Source organism: Lontra canadensis, unplaced genomic scaffold (genome assembly GCF_010015895.1).
Source record: "Lontra canadensis isolate GAN:19392208 unplaced genomic scaffold, GSC_riverotter_1.0 scaffold16, whole genome shotgun sequence".
Taxonomy (NCBI): Eukaryota; Metazoa; Chordata; class Mammalia; order Carnivora; family Mustelidae; genus Lontra; species Lontra canadensis.
Genome location: NW_022631010.1, coordinates 4,904,181 through 4,927,332, shown reverse-complemented (window position 1 = coordinate 4,927,332; position 23,152 = coordinate 4,904,181). Strand labels below are relative to the sequence as shown.

The window sequence follows — 23,152 nt, the reverse complement described above, 5'->3', positions numbered from 1 at the left end:
TGTCCCATTTTCTGATTGGACTTTTTTTTAAACCCGTAGAGTTTTGAATGTTCTGTATCTTCTTAGACACAACTGCTCTGTCAGATGTATGGTTTGTAAACATTTCTCCCAGCCTGTAGTTTATGTTCTCATTCTCCTAACAGGGTCTTTCATAGAGCAAAAACATTTTTAATTTTGATGAAGTACAATTTAACCACATCTACTACAGATTGTGCTTTTAGTGTCTTACAAATGCTTCAGCAAGCCCTGGATCCAGAAGATCTTCTCCTGTGAGTTGTAGCATGAAGTTTCACATTTAGATCTGTGATCCCATTTGAGTTACTTGCTCACATTCATTCTGAGCCCTGGGCTGGTAACCCTTGCTGAACTCATGATTATTACTGTTGCTACTGCTATTATTTGGTAGATTCCCTGAGATTTTCTACGTAGACCACGGTCATCTGTAAACATGAACCGTTTTATTTCTTCCTCTCTTATCTGTGTCCTTTTATTTAATTTTATTTCTCATCTTAATGTGGTAGCAAAACTTTCAGTACTATGGTGAGTAAGACTGGTAAGAGTTGATACCTATGCCTTGTTTCTAAGGGGGGAAGCATTCGGCAGTTTATTTTAAATAAATCACTTCTGCTGGTACGATGATGAACCCATAAAATGCCATTTAGGTACCAACAAACTACTCTCTAGTTGAAGGTAAGACACAGAAGTCTCAATCATGAGCAATTATCAATTTTCTTATAGTCTGAACCCAGAGACCTCATTTCTGTTGTTACATGTTCACATTTCCAATAAAGCCAAGGCAAGGCTAGAACTTTTTTTTTTAACAGTTTACTGAGATAATATTTCACATATCACAAAATTCACCCAGTTATACTATACAGGGAAGTGGTCTTTAGACGTTCACAGAGTGTGCAAATATTCTTATTAGGATATTTTCTTTACCTGGGCGCCTGGGTGGCTCAGTTGCTTAAGCAACTGCCTTCGGCTCAGGTCACGATCCTGGAATCCCGGGATCGAGTCCCACATCGGGCTCCCTCCTTGGCAGGGAGTCTGCTTCTCCCTCTGACCTCTGCCCTCTCATGCTCAGTCTCTCTCAAATAAATTAATATAATCTTTAAAAAAAAAAAAAAAAGAATATTTTCTGCACCCAAAAGGAAACTCTGTACCAATTAGCAATCATTCCCTATTCATTCCCACCAATCCCTCCACCTCAGTTCCTGGCAATGACTAATCTTCTTTCTGTGTGTATGGATTTGCCTATTCTGGACAATTCACATAAAATCATACAATATGTAGATCCTTTCACTCAGCAAAATGTTTTCAAGGCTCACACTGGTTGTGACATCCATCAGTAGTTCATCCTTTTTTTACTGGTGAATAACTTTCACTGTACACACCTGTCACTTTGTAGATCTGATCAACAGCTGATGGGTATTTAGACTATTTCCACTTTTTGGCCAGTATGAATATACTATGGACATCCACATACAGAAGTACGTGCTATTTCACTGTGCTGTGGAGTTCTGTTTCCCTGATGATTAATGATTTTGAGCATCTTTCACATGCTCATGGGTTACTTTAATTATTCTGAACCATTTTTAAACTGGGCTTTTTTATTACTGAGTTGTAAGACTTATGTATTCTTGATACAAGCCTACAGTCAACTATGATTCATAAATGCTATCTCCCATTCTGTGGGTTATCTGTTCACTTTCTTGACTGTTCTTTGATGCACAAAAGGTTCTAATTTTGACAAAGTCCAATTTGTGCTTTTGGTGTTGTATCTAAGAAACTACTGTCAAGGTCATAAAGATTTATTCCTGCTTTCTTCTAGGAGTATTATAGTTCTCTTATGCCTAGGTCTATGATCCATTTTAAGTCAATTTCTGTGTGAGGAAGGGGTCCAACTGCATTCTTTTGCCTGTGGACATAGAGTTGTTTCAGCACCATTTGAAAAGACTGTTATTCCCCCACTGAACTGTTTTGGCACACTTGCTGAAATTAATTGCCCATGGATGTATGGGTTTATCTCTATTTTTTAATTTTTTTAAAATTTTATTGATTTATTTGACAGAGAGAGAGATCACAAGTAGGCAGAGAGGCAGGCAGTGGGGGTGGGGGTGGGGGAAGCAGGCTCCCTGCTGAGCAGAGAGCCCCATGCAGGCCTCAATTCCAGGACCCTGAGATCACGACCTGAGCCAAAGGCAGAGGCTCAACCCATTGAGCCATCTAGACACCCCTGGGTTTATTTCTAGATCTCAATTCTATTCCCTTGGCTTTACATGTCTATCCTTATTTCAGTACCACATTGTCTTGACTACTGTAGCTTTGTAATAACTTTTGAAATTGGAAAGTGTGAGTCTTTTTTCTTTTTCAAAATTGCTTTGGTTATTCTGGTTCTCTTGGATTTTCCATATGAATTTTAGGATCAGCTTGACAATTTCTGAAAACAAAAACAAAAACAAAAACCCCAGAAAACAAAAAACCTACAAACAAGAAACTCTGGGATTGGGATTGCACTAAATGCGTATATCAATTTGGAGAATATTGCCTATATTAATTCTTATCTATGAACACAGATGTGTTTCCATTATTTAATCTTAATTTCTTTCAAAAATGTTTTGTAATTCTCAGTGTACAAGTTAATTTTTGTTAAATTTATTAAGTATTTTCTCTTTTGGGGTTATTATAAATGGGATCATTTCCTTAATTTTCAGATTATTCCTTACTCATGTACAGAAATACAACTGATTTTTGTTTTTTGATCATGTATCCTGTCACATTGCTGAACTTGTTTATTTTAAAAGTTTTTTTAGAAGATTCCTTCGGATGTCCTATATATGAGAGTTCATGTAAAAGAATTTGTTTACATCTTCCTTTTTAATCTAGATACTTCTCCTTTTTCTCGAGTGATTGTCTTGACTAGAATCTCAAGTATGATGTTGCATAAAAGTAACAAAAGCAGACATTCTTGTCTTACTCCTGATCTTAGGGGGAAGGCATTTGGTCTTTCTTCCTTAACTAGGATATTAGCTGTGGGTTTTCTGCAGATGCTATTTATTGAATAAGAAACTCCTTCTATTGCTAAATGCTTTTATTCTGAAAGGGTGTTGGATTTTGTCAAACGCTTTTTCTCTACTGAAATGAACATGTGGTTTTGTCCTTTGTTCCATTAATGTGGTATATTATACTAACTTATTTTCAGATGTTAAACGAACCATTTCTGGGATAAATTTCTTTTGGTCATGGTATATAATCCTTTTTCTACGTTGCTGGATTTATTTTGCCAGTATTTTGTTGAAGATTTAAAAATCTATATTCAAAAGGAATACTGGTTTGTAGCTTTCTTCTGAAGTCTCTGGTTTTGGTATCAGGGCCACACAGATCCAGACAAGGACAAACACTGTATTTAGTTGATATAACTCTTTTAATAACAGCCCCGCTCTCCCTTTTTTCCTCATGCCATTCATTTGACAATGAAAACAAGGTTAATTTATCCTGTAAAAAATGTTCAGTTTTTTAAAATGTTCCAGTTTTGGCTGCAACACATGTATTCTCATGTGTCTATTTAACTCATTCTTCTATCCCTCATGCTTCTTTTCATCTGGGAGTTAGATCTAAACCCAGGCTGCTGTGTACTTACTGCTGAATCGTATCAGAAAACACTTAAAAATGTCTGGCTACACCATTTTTAGTGTTAAGATTGATCTATGGGCTCAGGTGCTATCAGCCTGGATCTATTCTTTATAAAGTTCTCCATCAGCCTGCTACCTAAGGGTTTCAGCAAACGTTGATGATTTGTGCCTAGGTACGTTCTTTCAGGAGATGCTGCAACATGGTTATTTTTGATTCTTTCAATTCTTCCAAGGCTAGGAAGTTTTATCTTCACAATTAAAAACTCCAGGTCTGATTCCTAGTTAGGGTGGCAGAGCTTCGAGGGGCTGCTATGGAAGCCCTGGGGGGATTCCTGCTTGCCTCTGTGGTTGGAGGATCCTCACAGCACTTGAGGCGGACGCTAGAGACAAGGCACATTCTACATAACGAGTTCTACATTAGAAAAATGACCTGCATCCCACACAACTTTCCAAAGTCTTGTTAGGTGTTCAGGGAGGTGTAAAGCCTTCATAAATTATCCAAGTCTAATGAGATACTCTCCATCTAATATTTTGTTTGCCATTCTCCTAAGAACTGTTCATCATTTCAGAAGAGTCATGTTAATAACAGCAATGCAGTTTATAGTATTTGAATTTGGCTTGAATACATGTGTATATGCCAGCTTTTGTTGCTGTCAAATTCTACATAATTCCATATACAAGTGCAAATGTCTGACTATATTTTCCAGTGTAACTCTGCTTAAGCATCTACATGATCAAACAGACATTACCTTATTAATTACTCTCTATTTCTCATTTATATTACAGTTAGGACTTTATACTGATTCCTTTTGAAGTGTGCATTCAGTTAGATTATCTATGAATATCATTTCAAGAAAAGTAAAGGAGATTTCACAAAGTATTTGTTTAGACATGGGCAGTGAGTCTGAGACAGCTGAGAACTACTATCTACTTAAGGTGTAAAAATCCACCCCAACCCTCTTGATTGCCATCCAGGGCTTGTTCTTAAATCTTGCCACCAGATTTGGCCACATCATAGCCACAGCACTACACTGGGATTTGACAACTGAACTGCAGCCCTGGCCCTGTCTCTTTATTAGTGGCTGGTGACCTCAGGCAGGTCATCTTACCTGTGGTCCTGTCTATAAAATAAGGAGGTTAGATTAGACAAGCTGTTCCCAACCCTTCAACTACTTTTTAGTATTCGCCCTCCCCACAGGATTTCTGAAGAGTACCAAAGAGACTTACCAATTATTATTCATTGTAATAAATTAATTTCCCATTTTTTAACTAAACAAAGATACGTTAATTGCAAAACAGGATAAAATAACAATGGCAGTGAACACTTACTGGGTGCTTATTATGGCCCCATGGTGATGCCCCAGGCCCCCATTACTGCTACACTGGGGATTCCAAATTGGGAAAAGCGCTGTCTCAGCCAGAGACTAAGGTCTCCTGCTGGTTCTCGTCTCCTTCCTCAGAGCACGAGTCTCCTGTCGTAGATGCTGCCACCCTAACCTGGTTAAGATCTTGGATGAGACATGCTCATACCCCATGTTGCTTTGCAAAAGTTCTGAAGCTGTCAAAGAGGTTAGGTGGCTACCATGAATGAAATGGAACGGGAAAGACAGTTGGCCTCCAACCCCTCTGGGAAGGTACTTCTGTATCTCCGCGTTTCCCTGAAATGCCCAGCCCCGGTCCCTGCAACACAAAGAAGCTGGGTAGTAAGGGTGACTAGGAATTGTATCAGAACTCAATGCTCCACTTCTGCCTCCATCCACCAAGACTCAGACAATCTGTTGCAGACACATGGAAGCCAGAGAGGGGGCCACGTGGCAGGGTGGTTGTGGCCAGAACCCTGCAGAAGGGTTGGCTGCCTGCTGGGGGCTCTGTACTCACCAGGGAGGCTGCCGGCTCGTGTGTGGGTGCTGTGGGTGAATCCGGAGCGGGTCCACCTCTCTGGCAGTGGCAGGCGGAAACTCCCGGTGGGGACTGCTGACACTAGCCTTGTCCCAGTGCTCATGGATAGGTGTGATGATTCCAGACACAATGCGAGACCGAAGTTCCTCACTGTTCTTGTAGGTCCTGTAGGAAGGAGACGAGGTGTCAACTGCTTGCACCTGGCTGGCAACCCTGTATACACTATTCTGGCAGCGGCGGCGGCGGCGGCGATGGCAGTGGCGGCCCTGATAGCTCTTCGCTTTGCGCTTGGACTGTTTGCAAGGGTGGGGACAGGCCGCCCGGCGGACCTGTGTGAGGGGGGCAACAGCCCGGTGTCGTCTCCGAGATTTGGGCCTAAGCTTCTTAGGCATCTGAGTTGCCTCTCCTCGCTTACCACCCCATTAGAAAGAGGTGACAATGCAGGGGCACAGGGCCTGGACTGGCTACTCCTCTGTACCTGCCCAACCCTCTCCTCAGCCTCATTGTGTGTTCATCAAGGGTCATGGGAAGGGTCATGGACGGCCAAGGCTCTTGGGGAGGATGAACCAGGTTCCTGGTCCAGGTAGGCGGGGCTCTGGGGGCTCAAGGTCCAGTTTTGTCACCAACTCAGAGCCCTCGGAAGGCTACGCTGGGCCTCTTTTCTCTGCCTGTGACAGCCAAGCACGGTGGGCTGTAGCTGAGTGTTGAGGCAGGCTGAGGTAGCAATGAGTGGGTAGTGCTCCAGAATTCCTAAAAATCTGAAATTTAAAATGAGCCATATCCTGGGCCAAAAAGCAAATCTTAAAAATTTTAAAAAACTGAAACTATATAGAGTATATTCTCTGACCATATGGAATGATACCACACATCAAAATAGAAGTCTCTAAATAATGGAAATTAACCCAATTCTAGAAAACCCTCAGGTCATAGAGGAAGACATGAAAAAAAAATACAAAGCACTAAATAAAAATAAATATATAACATATTATGTGGGGTAGGTGTGCCTGGTGTGTCAGTCAGTTGAGTGGCTGACTCTTGATTTTGGCTCAGGTCACGATCAGGGTTGAGAGATCGAGTCCTGTGATGGGGCTCTCCGCTCAGCAGGGCATCTGCTTGGGATTCTCTCCCTCCCCTCTGACCCTCCCCCAACTTGCATACTCTCTCTTAAAATAAATTTTAAAATCTTAGAAAAAAATAGGCAGGGATATGGCTAAAACAGTGTTGAGAAGAAACTTCATTGTACTAAATGCTCACATTGGAAAAGAGGAAGGAAATGGATAATCAAAATTCTGACCTCAAGAACCTAGAAAAAGAGCAAATAAAACCCTAAACAAGGGGGCACTTGGGTGGTTCAGTGGGTTAAAGCCTCTGCCTTCAGCTCAGGTTGTGATCTTGGGGTCCTGGAATGGAGCCCCACATCGGGTTCTCTGCTCTGGGGGGAGCCCACTTCCCCCCACCCTCTCCCTGCCTCTCTGCCTACTTGTGACCTCTGTCTGTCAAATAAATAAATAAAAAATTTTTTAAAAGCCCTAAGCAAGGCTGAAGTAAGGAAATAATAAAGAATAAAAATCAATAAAAGAGAAAATAGGAAAATGAGAGAGAAAAATTAATTAAAAAAAAAGGTTCTTCCAAAAAATGAATAAAATCAACAAACTCTTAGCAAGATTGGCAAACACAAAAAGAGAGTAGACACAAATCACCAATAGCAAGAATGACATGGGATATTACAACACATGTATTGTCACTGGAAGGATAATAAGAGAATACTAACAACTTCAACTACTTAGAACACACCAGTTCTTCAAAAACCACAAACTAACAACTCAGCCAAAATAAAATAATTTGAAGAGTTCTATTACAGTAAAAAAATCCATACTTAAGCACCCAAAACAAAAAATCTCTAGAGCCAGATGATTTCAGTGGAGAATGCTACCAAACACTTAAAGAAGAATTAAGACTAATTTACAGCTATTTCCAGATAATAGGAGAGGAAGAAACATTTCCCAACTCATTTTATGAGGCCAGGATTGCCTCACATCAAAGCCAGACAAAAGAGCACAAAAAACAAAACTACAGACCCGCATTTCCCATGAACTTGGATGCACAAATGTTCAACAAAGTACTAACAAGTAGAATTAAAAAATATATTAAAAAGAATCATACACCCCCAGAATTCACTGTTGGCATGCAAGGCTGGTTCAGTATTCACAAATCCCTGCCATATCAATAAGCAAAGAAAAGATATATGATCCTATCAACTGATACAGAAAATGCATTTGACCAAATCCAATGCATTTGACCAAATCCAACATGGAAATCCATTCATTATAAAAACTCAACAAACCAGGAACAGAAGGGAACCTCTTGAGCTTCATAAAGAACACCAACAAAAATCCACAGTTAACAAAATACTTAATAGAGGCTCCTGGGTGGCTCGGTAGGTTAAGTGTCTGCCTTCAGCTCAGGTCATGATCTCCAGTTCCTGGGATCAAGCCTTTCATAGCGGGCTCTCTGCACAGCAGGGAGCCTGTTTTTCCCTCTCCCTCTACCTGCTGCACTCCCTGCTTGTGCTCTCTCTGTCAGATAAATAAAAACCTTAAAAAAAAAAAACCACAATAACAATCATTTTAATAATGAAAGCCCTGAGCTGACTGCAGGATTTTTCTGAAGCTAAGTGGGAGGGAAAGACTGGCGAGTAGGGAAGGATGGAACAAAAGCTGAGCTATGACTTTTTTCCCCCTTTTAAGATTTACTAGAATGGAAAGAGAGATAGAAGTCTTACAAATTAAGTTTATTTCCCTTTAACTGGGAAGCTACTGAACAGGTAAAAGTGGCAAATATGGATTGAATTCCCATATGATTTAGGTATTATGTTCTTGGGACCTTAAATACTGAGTTTTGGAAAAAGGCTGCTCATATATTTGGAGCAATAACGATACAACAACTAATATTTACTGAGCACTTAACTATGTGACAGACACTGTTCTAAGTTCTTTACATACATTACCTAAGTAAGTTAACAGAACAACTATTAGTTGTTACAAATCCAGTAAATAAAGTCAGAATTTGAATGAAAATTATAATAAAATAATGAAAGATTCAATGCTTTGCCTCGGACTGGGAATATGGCAAGGATGTTCTCTTTTATCACTCTTAAATAACATAACACTGAAGTTCTAGCCATTGCAATAAAGCAATAAGTAAATAAGAAAAAAGAAAAAATATAGATTAGAAGGGGAATAAAACTTCCCTTTTTTGCAGATGACATGACGGTCATCCTTGAAATTCCCAAGAAATCTACCAAAAAAACCTCCAAGAACAATGAGTTCAGCAAGGTGACTGCATAGAAGATCAACACGCATGTCTATATACTAACAGTGAATACCTGCAAATCAAAACTAAGAGCAGAATACAATTTATAATCACCCCCCTCCTCCAGAAAAGAAACAGCAAAAACATGTTCAGGAGCTACTTGCTGAAAATTACAAAATGATGATGAAATAATTCAAATAAGACTTAATAAATAGAGATATACCATGTTCATAGTGAAAATATCAATTTTCCCCATAATAGATTTAATGATCTATAGGCTTAATACAACTCCCAGCAAGGTTTTTATTGACACAGACAAGCTTATTCTAAAGTTAGTACGGAAAGGCAAGGACCCTGGAATAGCTCGGACTCTTCTGACAAGATAAGTAGGAGGAATCATTCTACTCAATTTTAAGGTCTACTATGCAGCTACATTAATCAAAACTGTGTGATACTGGCAGAGGGACACACAGAAAGTTCAATGAGAAAAAATAGAAAACCTAAAAGCAGGCAGGTGCACATTAAGTACAGACAACTGCTTTTTGAAAAAGCTGCAAAAGTAGTTGAAAGAAGGAAGAACAAATGGTTTGGAGCAATTGGACATCCACAGGCAAGAAAATGAACCCCTATCCAAACCTCACATTTTACATAAAAATTAACTTAAAATAGACCACAGACTTAAATGTAAAATGCAAAACTATAAAAAGCTTAGGATAAAACATAAGAGAAAATCTTGGGGCTCTAAAGCTAGGCAAAGCATTCCTGACACCAAAAGCATGATCTGTAAAGTTGATTAAGTATTATCAAAATTAAAAACTTTGTGAAAGACCCTGTTGAGAGAATTAAAAAACAAACTATAGGCTGGGAGAAAACATTTATAAGCCATCATCTAAGAGAGGACTTGCATCCAAAGTATATAAAGAACTCTCATACATACAGCAGTAAAAAAACTCAATCCAATTAGAAAATGGGCACGGGGCACCTGGGTGGCTCAGTGGGTTAAAGCCTCTGCCTTCGGCTCAGGTCATGATCCCAGGGTCCTGGGATCGAGCCCCGCATCGGGCTCTTTTCTCAGCGGGGAGCCTGCTTCCCCCCCTCTCTCTGCCTGCCTCTCTGCCTACTTGTGATCTCTGCCTGTCAAATAAATAAATAAAATCTAAAAAAAAAAAGAAAAAGAAAAGAAAGCAAATGGGCAAAAGATACAAACAGACACTTTGCCAAAGAAGATACACAGATGGCAAATACACACACGGAAAGATGCTCAACATCATTAGCCATTAGGGAAATACAAATTAAAACCACGAGATAATACTACATACCTATCAGAATAACTAAAATGAAAAAGAGTAACACCACTAAATGCTGGTGAAGATGCAGAGAAATGGTATCACTCATTCACTGGCGGTAGACACGTAACACAGCACAGACACTCTAGAAAATTATTTGGCAGTTTCTTAAAAAACTAAACATGCAACTGTCATTGTGCTCTTGGGCATTTATCACAGAAAAGAGAATTACATCCACACTAAAGCCTCTACCTGAATGTCCACAGCATTCAGGTATGCTTATGTCCATAGTGTTCATAGTGCATATGGCATTATGCAGAGTGAGAAAAGCCAATCCCATAAGCCTAAGCTTACATACTGTAAGATTCCATTTACTTAACATTTTTTTTAAGGCAAAGGTATTTTTTAGATTATTTCGGAGTACCTGGGTGGCTCAGAGGGTTAAGCCTCTGCCTTCAGCTCAGGTCATGGTCTCAGGGTTCTGGGATCAAGCCCCACATCAGGCTCTCTGCTCAGCAGGGAGCCTGCTTTCCCCTCTCTCTGCCTGCCTCTCTGCCTACTTGTGATCTCTCTTTCTGTCTCAAATAAAATAAATAAAATCTTTAAAAAAAAAAAAGATTTTATTTATTTGTCAGCGAGAGCGAAGAGAGTGCACAAACAGGGGGTGTGGCAGGCAAAGGGAGTAGCAGGATCCCCACGGAGCAAGGAGCCCGATGCAGGACTCAATCCTAGGGCCCTGGGATCATGACCTGAGCTGAAGGCAGACCCTTAACCAAATGAGTCGCCTAGGTAGGTGTTCCTTAACATTTTTGAAATAAAATTTTAGAGATGGAGAATAAGTGGTTGCTGGGGTTAGGGATAGGGAGGGACAGTGGGTGTGGCTATAAAAGGGCATCCGGAGGGATCCTTATGGGGGCAGCTGGGTATCTCAGTCAGGTTAAGCATCTGACTCTAGATTTTGGCTCAGGTCATGATCATAGGGTTGAGATGGAGCTTCATGTCAGTCTCCATGCTGGAGGCTGCTTGAGATTCTCTCTCTCTCTCCCCCTCTCTTCCTTTGTTCCTTCCACGCCTTTCAAAAAAAGAAAAAAAAAAAAAAAAAAGAAGAAGAAGAGGGATCCTTACAGTGTTAAAAAGGCTTATATCAATGTCAATATCCTAGCTGTACAGTTTTGTACAATGTGATCACTGAGGTAAAATGTATAAAGGATACAAAGAATCTCTGTATTATTTCTTACAACTGCATTTAAGACTATAATTATCACAAAATAAAATTTTTTGATTTTTTAAATTTTTAAGTAAGCTCCACGCCCAGCATAGAGCACAACACGGGGCTTGACCTCATGATCCTGAGATCAAGATCTGAACTGAGCTCAAGAGTTGGGCCCTTAACCAACTGAGCCACCCAGGTGCCCCTCAAAATAAAACGTTTAATTAAAAAATACATTTTTATTATATAACCATAAGATGACTGAGAAATTTAGAGTAGATCAGTGATTTCAAATCTTCTCTCTCACAGAAGGGGGCCCAAGGAGGATAAAAGAGAAAGCCCAGGGACCTCTACTTCCTGCCCTTACCTTTTCCACCAGAATAATTTTACTTTTACCACTTTAATGTGTCAATCCTAAAGAATACTGTGAAGAAAGAGTTGGTGGTTCAAAAGTGTAACACGTGAAATGGCTTGGAAGATCTAAGGGCCTGTGGTTTCTACATCCCTACAACAATCAGGTTCTTGCTCAGAACACAGAACTTTGGGGACCTTGCTGCTTCCCTGACCAAGCTGGGTGGAAGGGGAAAATCTAAATCCTCTTTCCTTTCAATCAGATGAGCCGTGTGTGATACAGCTAGAAGGCCTCTGATCCCTCTATGTAGGATGTGTGTTTACCTGCAGAATTCCAGTCTGAAATTCTTGAACAATTTCTAAGCCTTTGTAGCACTGCCATTTTGGTAGCAGCAAAGACAGCCTATAGGCTATCATCCTGCAAGGGCAGAAATAGAAGGGGCACAGGAGAAAGGAACTGGTTTCCTACTCCTTAGGAAATCAGGGTTTGCTCGGCAACGGGCACAAACTCCCCCGTAGTGTGGACAAGACAAGCCATGAGCACCTACCAAGGAGGGCTGGATGGGGGAAGGTGATTAGAGATAGGCAGTTCAGTGTCACTGACAATAGGACAGAGCAGGGAGGGTGGGCCTAACGATCAGGAGGCAGATCCATACCCGAGCTCTCAGAGCCTCAGTTTCCATGGAGATGATTCCTGGTGATGAGATATTTTTCCCTTTGTATGTTTACTAGAAGCTGCTACACCCAGCCCTGAGCACACTGTGCTGACATCTTGTTTTGTTCTCACAACAAGTGGTAGCATTGTTGGTTCTGCATTTCACAGTCATCAAAAACCAAAACAAAACACTCCCCCAGCACATAACCCCAGCAAATGTATTAAAACAAACAAACAAATAAATAAATAAATGGAGACACTGTCATCGTTTCTCGCAGTACTGCTAAGGGGACTAAACGCTGGAATGGGCATGTAGAGCCTAGCATGGGACCTGGGTTCCTGCATAGATTGCATCATCTTCTCCTGCAATACAATTCCAGAATGAAGAAGTCAAAAGAAAGGCTCCACGTCCTTTCCTTACCCACCTGAGGGGTGCGGGGCTCACACAATGTGCAGCACCCACTCTGGCTGCTGCTCTGGGCTGGCCTCACTCATTCCACTGGCCACTATATGCAGAACAGACTCAGGCCCTGCCCTCAAGGATATCACAGGCCAGGGTGGGGGTGACCAACTCTAACCATAAAATACCGACGTATCAAATGCTTAAAAGGGTGTTATGAAATTTCAGACCTGGTGGGCAGGCAGGAAAGGCTCCTCCGAGGAACTCAAGTTTCAATGGGAACTGAAGGAAGACCGGGAGCTGGCTGCGTGAGGTGGTCAGGGAGAGTGCTCTAGGCACAGGGGAGAGCTCAGAAGCGGGGCAGCGGTGCGTGTGGCACAGTGGCCGAGGCACAGCCACTGGGGGGGACGTGGTACAGGATACGGTTGCCAGGGTTAGGCTTGAGGCCTCATCGAGGATTTTGTTTTTATCCTAAGAGCAAACAACACTCACTGGAGGGTTCTGAGTATTTTTCAGAGTGAAAAAAAAATTTTTTTAATTGTGGGAAAATACATATAAAATTTAGCAGCGTAACCATCCGTAAGCATAGAGCTCAGCGGTGTGAGGGTGCAGATTACAGTCACCACCACTAGCCATCTTCTGAGCTCCCCATCTTGCAAAACTAAAACTCTGGACCCAGGAAATAGTAACTCCCTATTGTCCCATTTTCCCAGCCCCGGCATCCACTGTTTTATTTTCTGTCTCTGTGAGTCTGACTACTATAGGTATCTCACCTAAGCGGAATCATAACATGTTTGCTTGTGAGTGGTTTATTTTGCTTAGCATAATGTCCTCAAGGTTATTCCAGGTGGAGGTCTATGTCCAGCTCTTCCTCCCTTCTTAAAGCTGAGTAACTGTAGGTACAGACCACACTGTATGTATGCCACTGTGAATCTATACTACATTCTGTTTATGCATTCGTCTGCTCTAGGGATTCGTGGATACCTACGTGGCTTCCACCTTCTGGCTACTGTGAATAATGCTTCTATAAACGTGAGTGTACAAGTATGTACTCTGGACCCTTTCAATGCTACTGGGTATACGCCCAGAAGCAGAATTCTTAGATTCTATGGTAATGTAATTTTGTGAGGAACCACAACACTGTTTTCCACAGTGGCTGCACCATTTTAAATTTCCACCAACCACGCACAAGGATTCCAATCTGTCCACATCCTGGACAATGCTTGTTATTTTGTTTTGTTTTGTTTTGTTTTGTTTTGTGATAGTAGCCAGCCTAATGTATGGGAGGTTGTATCACTGAAGGATTTCAAGCCAGGGTTTTAACCATGACCATGTTTTTATTTTATTTTATTTATTTTTTAATTTTTATTTATTTTTTTTCATGACCATGTTTTTAAAAAAAGCTGGTCAGACTTCTGTGTGGGGAATCAACTGAAGAGTGGTGAGCCGAGCAGAAGTAAGGAGCTCCTCACACAAAGGCTGCTTGGAAGAGGGGAAGAGATGAAGGGGTGGCCTCAATCATGGAGGCAGATGGTCTGCAAGTTTGAGAGGAGTGGGGTGGGTTCAAAACGGTTATTCCTGATTAGGATTCTAATCAGGGTTTTTAGGCTGTTCTGATGACTGTGAATTTACACTCATGCCAGGCTTCCTCTAAAATCAAAAAGGTCAAGGAGGATGGCAAAAAAGTCCCTATGATGCAAGAAAGTGGAAATAACTGGGCCTAACCACGTAACAATTTCATTACACTTACAGAAAAGGAGTTAAGTACCCTCTGAACATAATACTCTGACTATGTACATCCTCAGCAGGACACAGCTGAATAAAAAGAACTGGAAAGAAACTGTACTTGAAACTTTATTTGGTTGATTTTTTCTTCATTGATACTGATGTAGCAGGTCAGAGACTATATTCTAGGATCAAACAAATGAGTACATATGTTGATGCTGTTGAAAACTGGAGTTTTCACGACAGAAGAGAGCTAAAGTACAGAATAAAAGAGTAAGAATCCCATAGTGTTAGATTAAAAATGAAAACATCACTTTAAAATTTCAGAAAAGATTTTAAGGAAAAAGATTCTAAGCTCTATTCAGTCACTGAAAGGGCCTGGAAGCAATGACATCCTTAGTATTAATGAGCATATTCAGGGCTCAGATTCTGGTTTTTAAATATGATTCCCCACTAACAGAAATCATGGCTCCTTAGAAAATCAACTGATTTCAAGGCAGGGGCAAGAAAATTACAGGGTGAGGCGGGGACATCTTACTGTGTCAGAAAGTATGAAACGCTCTATGAATGATGGGTACATGTCAAAAGGACAAAGAAGGCAGCCTAACGGGTTCCCACTGGGCATCCAAAGAATGACAGAAATGGACCATAACTTAGAATAAAAAAGAAACTTTAAGTCTACATTTAAGTCTATTTATTTAAAAAAAATAAAAATAAAGGAGACAGGAAAAAACTTTTTTTTTAAATGATGATAAATGTAAAAAGAATGATTAAGACAGAAAATTACTGTCTTATATTTATCTCTGTAATAACGGACTCAGGCGAGAATCATGGATAGATGCCAAGACTGCTAGGAAGCAGAGTACTCACGGTCTGCTGGTATAATCCTGCAGATGACTTTTATTAAACATAAAGGAAAACAGACACCCTTACCAGGGAGAAAGTTGGCAGACACCAAGTGATCGCCAAGTGATCAAACTGAACAGAGTCAATGAGACAGACGTCTGCACCTGAAGTGAGACACTGAGGAGAGCACAGTGTCATCTATGCAATGTTCTTGTCAAAAATGATCAGTCTGAATCAAATGATGAGCAAATAACTTAATAAATTTGATCACTAGGAAACAATCTGAACATTCTACATGATAACGGATCTGGAGTCTTCGAAAATACCAAGGCCATGGAAAACAAACATCTAGGAAACTGTTCTGGATTCAAGGGAATTAAAAGGCCATGAAGATCTTTGGTTGGGTAAGAAAGAACCCTCAAAACCAAAAAACCCAAAGACTAGCTATAAAGGACACTCCAGGATGACAGCAGAAATATCAGCATGGACTGCATATTCAGTGATACTCCTGCGTCCGCGCTACGCTTCCCGAGTGTGACCATGTGCTAATGTCATACAGGAGGACGCCCTCATCTGAACAAGGAGATAAAGATGCTGCTGGAGTATTTAGGGGTGAATGTTCACTAAGTCTGGAGATAATTCTCAGCTGGTTCAAGAACAGAAGAGCACACAGAAAGATTAAGCAAATGTGGTAAAACATTAAACACTGGTAAATCTAGTTGACAGACATATGGGCATTCACCATATTTTTGCAAACCACCTTTTCTGTGGAGTAGCAAATTTCAAAATAAAGTCAAGAGAATGAGAAAATAAGACAGACAGGGAAAAAAATCTTTGCAAAACATGTATGATAAAATATCATTACCCAAAATACACAAAGAACTCTTAAAACTTAACAGCAAGAGAATAAACAACCCAATTAAAAATGGGCCAGAGATCTAGATAAACACCTCACCAAAGAAGATATGCAGACGAAAAATAAGCATACGAAAAGACGCTCCAAGTCGTGTGTCATTTGGGAACTGTAAATTAAAACAAGATACTACTACACGCTTATTAGAATAGCCAAATCTGAAAAACTAACACCACCAAATGCTGACAAGGATGTGGAGCAACAGGAACGCTCAGATATTGTTGGTGGGAATGTGAAATGGTACTGCCACCATGGAAAACAGCAGGGCAGGTTCTTACAAACAGAAACATGTTCAGGGCTCCTGGGTGGCTCGGTTGGTTACATGTCTGCCTTCAGCTCAGGTCACGATCCCAGGGTCCTAGGATTAAGCCCCACATCATATCGGGCTTCCTGCTCGGTGGGGAGCCTGTTTCTTCCTCTCCCTTTGCCCCACCTTTTTGTTCACTTGCTCTATCTCAAATAAATAAATAAAATCTTAAAAAAGAAAAAAAAAAAAAAGTAAACACTCCCACACACATTGCCAACAATGAACCTGAATGTAAACCATGGAATGCGGGTGAGAACGTGTACTGATGCAGGTACTTCCATTATAACAAATGGACAGAATGCTGATAGTGGAGGTGGGAGTGGAGGGGGAGGTATTCATGGGAACTCTGCACTAGCTGTTCGATTTTGCTGTTAACCTAAAGCTGCTCTAAAAAATAAAACTCATTTAAAAGAAAAAGTTGGAGGTAGAGGTAGGCACACCTTTTCTCCAGAAGCCCACTGTAACTGACCCCACTGGCCTGACTCCACTTCTCCCCTGGAGCCACTGCAGCACTTGTGGACCCTCGCTTCTATCATTGTACTTCACGTAGCATTTCCCATGTGAATCTTCTCTTAAGTTAAAAATAGAAAAGAGAATTTAGACCTTGCAGATAATCTAATCCCATTTCCTCATTTCACAGATGAGGACACAGAGGTCAAGAGAAATAAAATGTCCAAGTTAGAGGTCTGAGACCTAGTCTCCAGACTCCTGCTCTACTGCTTCCTGCCTTGTAGCTGACTGCCTTCATGACCTAGTATTGGAAGTGACTGTGCCCAGAAGACAAAGATCATTTTATTAACCTTTCTTGACTCTCTGGACTTCTCCACCCCATTCCATTTTCTCTCTTCTTTTTCCCAAGGAAAAGCCATCACTTAGAAGTACCTGTGGAAGTCAGCCAGGTGTTCTGAATCGATATAATCATCCAAATTCAGGGTCAAATCTGATACCTGCTGTGACCCACTTTCCTAGAAAAATGAAAACAGAAAACGAGAGACTGGGGATATTTCTGGGCTAATGGGAAAAGAGTTAAATATTCAGGTTAAAGAAATATACATACACAAAGAACATACCAGGAATGTCTGTAATATGTGGAATACCCTTCCAGTGCTTGGGGTCTGCTCTGATTTAGAGCTTTCTGAGGCTGAGCCCAGTAAACCTACTTGCCAGGCTCTTTTGCAGCCTGGGCACAGTCATATCACTGACGTGTCAAATGGATGCACATATTTGACTTGGAGGTGGGCAACATGGAAAAGCAGGCCCAACAAAGGGTAGATGTCTTGCTCACAAGGGCAGCAGCAGAGGCATGGGCAGCTCCTGAGAAGGGGCTCCAGGGCCCACAGCCCAAGCCAGCACCTCATGCCTGGGGCGGTGGCAGCGGCAGTGGTTTTCATGGTGTGCTTGTGAGCACTGTCTTGAAAGCCCAGCCTTGAAACCTGTTTCTCCAGCCCTCCCAACAATTCAATGGCTATCCCAGTTCTTTTAATAAACCACATCTGTTTGAGTAACATAAGGGAATTTTGTTATTTATAACTAAGAACTCTGTCTGATACACGATCTAAGTCTTTGTCAAAACAGAAAGGGTAAGATGAACATAGGGGAAGGGAAGGAAAAATAAGATAAAAACAGAGAGAGAGGCAAACCATAAGAACTCTTAACTCCAGGGAACAAACTGAGGGTTGCTGGAGGGGAGGTCAGTGGGGGATACGGTAACTGGGAGACAGATATTAAGGAGGGCATGTGATGTAATGAACACTGGGTGTTATACACAACTGATAAATCACTGAATTCTACCCCTGAAATAATAATACAGCATACGTTAAAAATACAGCATATGTTAACTAAACTGAATTTAAATAAGGGGAAAAAAAACCAGAAAGGGATAAATTATGGTACTATAAAATACTACATACTAGTTAAAATGAATAAGGTGTATCTACATGCATTTCCATGTAAAGACCCCCAAAATATATTGAGTGAAAAAGGCAGGTACAGTGCAATACAAACTGCATGCTACTTTCATATGAGCACACAGAGACAACAAAGACTAACTTAACAGGAGAGTCACTGCCCTTGGGGGGCTTAGAGTCCAGCAGCAGAAGATAAACATCAAATCAAAGGACAACTAAGTATATAATTACAAACTGTGGTCAGGACCAGCAAGGAAATAAAATGATGAAGTAGAGAGGCATAATTTAGATTTTTCTGGCAGGTGAAGACTAGGTAGGCAGAACTACACTTCTTGAGGAAGTGAAAAATGAGAAGGGATCCGCAGGAGCTGAAGGGAGGAGGGTGTGTGTGAGGCAGCCCACGGTGGTGGGGAGAGTTTTCCATCCCTGGAAATAAGACATGTAAGGGCACTAGGATAGGAGAGGGCTAGGTTTATCTAAAGAACTAAAAGTAGCCCCTGCTTGGGCCTACAGTAAGCTTTTTTCCTTCCCTGGTGTCATCGAAAGGATGATTTGCATAATCATTTACATAATCATTCCCCTGTGATGAAGTACCCCCCTTGGTAATACCAGAAGGTGAACATCTTTGAGCACAAAGCTTTTCTATATGGAGGATTCCTGTCTTAGTTCCGGAAGTAGGGTCACTGGGTAAAGTCCTCACAAACATTTAAGGCTCTTAATCTGTACTGTTAAATGGGCTGCACAAAGGTGATCCCAATGTCCGCTCCCACCAGCAGGTGCCAACATGTCCCTGAGACTCACCAGCACATTGATGATCATGCTGTTCTCCATGGTGACCGCCTTCACGAGGAGCTGTCTGGACCCATCCTTAGACTCATACCGGAGGACATACAGGTCCTTACTGCTATTCCATCCGGCAGGCAGCAGTTCTGACTTCTTATCGTTGGGACCTGGCTGAGAAGACACCGAGGTTGAGAGGAAGATCACAACCTCAGAACACAGAGGTATGAAGGACCTTGGAGATAACCTAATCCCATTTACTCATTTCACAGATGAGGACATGGAGGTCAAGAGAAATAAAATGTCCAAGTTAGAGGTCTGGGACTCCTGCTCCAGTGCTCCCTCTGTTGTAGCTGACTGCCTTCACGACCCAGCGCTGGAACCTGTCCAGAATCTGCAGCCTTGGTTTGGTAAGAATCTCCTCTCCAGCCCCCTGCCAAGAATAAAGCCAATCGCCTGAAGGGATGCTGTGAAATTCCAAGACTGTTTTTCTAAATTCAGGACCTGAACTAAGTTCAGGACCATCGGCAAGAGAAGCACCGAAGCGTTGACAAAAAAATAAAAGATCCTAGTGTGCTCCCCTCCAGACTACTGCAGTGGATTCCCACAAATGACTGACAGTTTTCACACACACACACACACACACACAACGGAGCACATGTACAAGAAAAAACATCAGTGCACATCTCTGTGCCTCCTGCTTCAGAAACAGACCACCACCACTGCCAACGCCTTAAGCAGGTACTCCTAATGAATCTCTTACTCCTCTCACAGATAATCGCCACTCTGTTATTTTCTAAAAACGTCTTTACTTTTCCTTATAGCTGTATTACTACATACACAACCCTAAAAGATATATTGCTTCAGGTCTGTTTGAATTTATGGAAACGGCATCACCTTTTTCGCTTCCTTTTTGGTTCGAGATTGTGAGGTTTCGCTGTGTTGACACATTTAACCACACACGGTCCACTACCTAGCACTCCGTGGCAGCACAGCTCACAGCTACGCGGTGTGGTGCTGTACAAGCTGCCAGGTACACGCTCACTTGTTGACGCCTATGTGAAAGGTGTAGAGGTTCGCTGTTACAAATGCTGCTGCTAGGAACACTTGTGTACACACCTGCTGGTACACAGGTGGATAAACTTCTGCAGAGTATGTGTGGAGAAAGAACTTTCAATCTGTAAGATAAAGTCAAACCGTCTTCCGAAGAGGTACTGATTTACACTTCCACCAATGCGGTAGGGGTCTCCTCATAGTTCCGTATGGTCAGCGACATTGTCACTGCCCAACTTTAAAATTTGTGCCCACCTGGTGGGTGTAAAAATGCATCCCTGTGAGTTGTGAGGTCTTCTTTTTCCTTTTAAACCATCCTAGGACTTCCCTTTTACACATTATAAAGTTTGTAAAATCATCTTTAAATTACTTCTATAGGAAAAGGTAACAAAGTAATTTCCAGGTGGGGAAAGATCTCTCAAGATCCATGAAAGAAAAATAATACTGTCTTTGAGACTGTTCCCCAAACTGAAACCTTCTGTTCAACAACAGACACTGCAACATTAACATGCAGCCGCAGGCCAGGACGAGATGTCTGCCATGGCCACAGATGAAAAAGAATGGATAACTAGCACATTAAGGGAATGCCTGGAAAACGAACAATAAAAATTGGGAACCCATTTGAAAAAATTGGCAAAAGATATGAACGAGCAGATAATGGTATACAGAGGGCTGTTCAATTTCACCAGCACTCAGACAAGTGCAGGCTGAAACCACGAGGTTCCACGTCACACCCATCTCACTGGTGTCATCCATTTCTCCATTCCTCGTTCATGTGGGTGTGGGGACAATGGGGACGCTCAGACACTGCAGGTGGCCACTTACACTGCTGCAAACCCTCTGGAAAGGAGTCTGGCAGCATATGGTACACTCAGGTAAGCAGACACCCAGGGACCCCAAACCTCCATTCCTGGAGGAGACCCTATGCACAAAGACACAGGAGACATCACAACCTTGCCATGAATACCAAAGTGGAGGTGAAATGAAAAAATATGCTCATGCTGGAATACTATATAGAAGTGAGAAGGAACAAATTAGATCAAAGTGTAGCATCACAGGGTAAAAAATATAACTTAAAATGCAACTTAAAAACTGTAACTTAAGGGGCACCTGGATGGCACAGTCTATTGGGAGCCTGACTCCTGATTTCAGCTCAGGTCTTGATCTCTTGATCTCAGGGTCATGAGTACAAGCCTCGCATTGGGATCCAAACTGGGCTAGGAGCCTACTTAAAAAAAAAAAATATGTGTGTGTGTGTGTATGTGTTTATGTGTATATATATTTATATTTATATGTGTATATATATATACACATATTCATACACACACACACATAAATGTATAGAACTTAAATTTTTCTTAGAAGTTAAGAAAAAATGTTATTTACAGCCTGGTACCATTTATGTAAAAAATTTTTAAAACACATGAAAATAATCCGTATGTTTTTTTCATGGATATCTACTTATATGGCTGAACACGAAGCAAAGTGGATTGGGAATCTTCATACTCAGGAGAATATGCTGGGAGGAATTGGACTAAAGATGAAGAACCAGGACGCCCGGGAGGCTCAGTCAGTTAAGCTGCCGCCTTCGGGCTCAGGTCATGATCCCAAGGTCCTGGGATCGAGTCTCTCATGGGGCTCCTTGCTCAGTGGGGAGCCTGCTTCTCTCTGCCTCTACCTGACATTCTGCCTGATTGTGCACGCTCTCGCTCGCTCACTCTCTGACAAATAAATAAATAAATATCTTTAAAATAAAAAGACGAAGAACAACAGCAAAAGACAAAGGTCCAGCACCGCAGCCCTTACACACAACAAGGACAATGGGAGGCCAAGAGTGGAGAATGAGGGGCCTCTCCTCTTTGGTCACCCTTGGTGCCCAGGAATCCAATGGGGGAAGTGGTCCCAAATACAATTCAAGATGTTGCAACTGGCATGGTTTAAAAGCTGGCAGGATGACAAGGAAATTCACAAGCCTGAAGCAAAGAAATGAGAGTGAGGAAAAACAAAAGTGAAAGGACTCAAACCAGTCTGCCAAGAGAAACAATCCCTCACCTCCAACTTCGTACATTTCCTGTAACAGGTTTAGTGGATTCAAGGTTTCCTTTGGAAGTTTAGATTTTGATAATGTGCCTTGTCTTTGTTCTGTCAGAGTCCTTTGAATTTCTGTGTATATCCTCTGCATAGAGCATTTGACCCACCAGAATCTTCCTTGGAATATAGATAATTTGGTCGGCTCACTCTTTCACAGACTCTGGCCTCTAGGGCAAGAGAGCACTCTGGGGTCAGGTGAAGCCGATACCTCTTGCTGCAGGCGAATTGATGGTCCCAGCCCAAGGGCTGCCCTGATACGGGGAAAACCAGTGGGACCAAGAGGGACTGGCCCTGGTGATATCAGGCCAAATTTGGCATTTCAACTGTGCTCTGGGCCTTGACATCAAATATCAGGTCCCCCAGAAAGCTGCAACTGGAAAGTAGCCAAAGCATATGGTTGTGTGGTTTAATACCCTCAGATGAAAAATTTAAGGGCTCAGAAGAGCTGAGAACTGCTTAAGGTCACAGTAAGCCAGATGCAGAGCTGGGTTTGGCATTCAGAGCTCCTGGTTGCTTGGTATATGGCTGGATTTTTCCCAGCCAGATCCACTAGACTGGCCCCAAAAGAGTAAAGATAGTTGTCCACTTAGTCCACCCAGTCCTGGGGCTGGCAGCATTCTTCAGTGGCCATGGGTTCATCCCTGGGTTTCTGGGCTAAAATGCACTCAAAGAAACACAAACAGATCATTTTGGGCATTCCCTCTCTTTTGTCATAACCTTTAGATTCCTACAACAGAAAACAAAATTCTCAACCTTACATCTATAACCATCTATAACCTCTTGTC

At 41.6% G+C, this 23,152-nt stretch overlaps 1 protein-coding gene across 4 annotated transcripts in view; it reads right to left on the bottom strand.

The window, feature by feature from the left end:
* PSMF1 (proteasome inhibitor subunit 1) overlaps positions 1–23,152 on the bottom strand; it is a 46,666-nt gene that overhangs the window by 17,376 nt on the left and 6,138 nt on the right. For all 4 annotated transcript variants that reach the window (XR_004382859.1, XR_004382860.1, XM_032859000.1 and 1 more), the window contains 3 exons: positions 19,245–19,397; positions 17,419–17,501; positions 5,511–5,696 (listed from right to left, as the gene is read on the bottom strand). Coding sequence is in view for 2 of the 4 variants with exons in the window: in XM_032859000.1 (XP_032714891.1) it covers positions 5,511–5,696; positions 17,419–17,501; positions 19,245–19,397 (422 nt within the window). In the remaining 2 variants the exon portion in view is untranslated. The remainder of the gene's footprint in view (positions 1–5,510; positions 5,697–17,418; positions 17,502–19,244; positions 19,398–23,152) is intronic.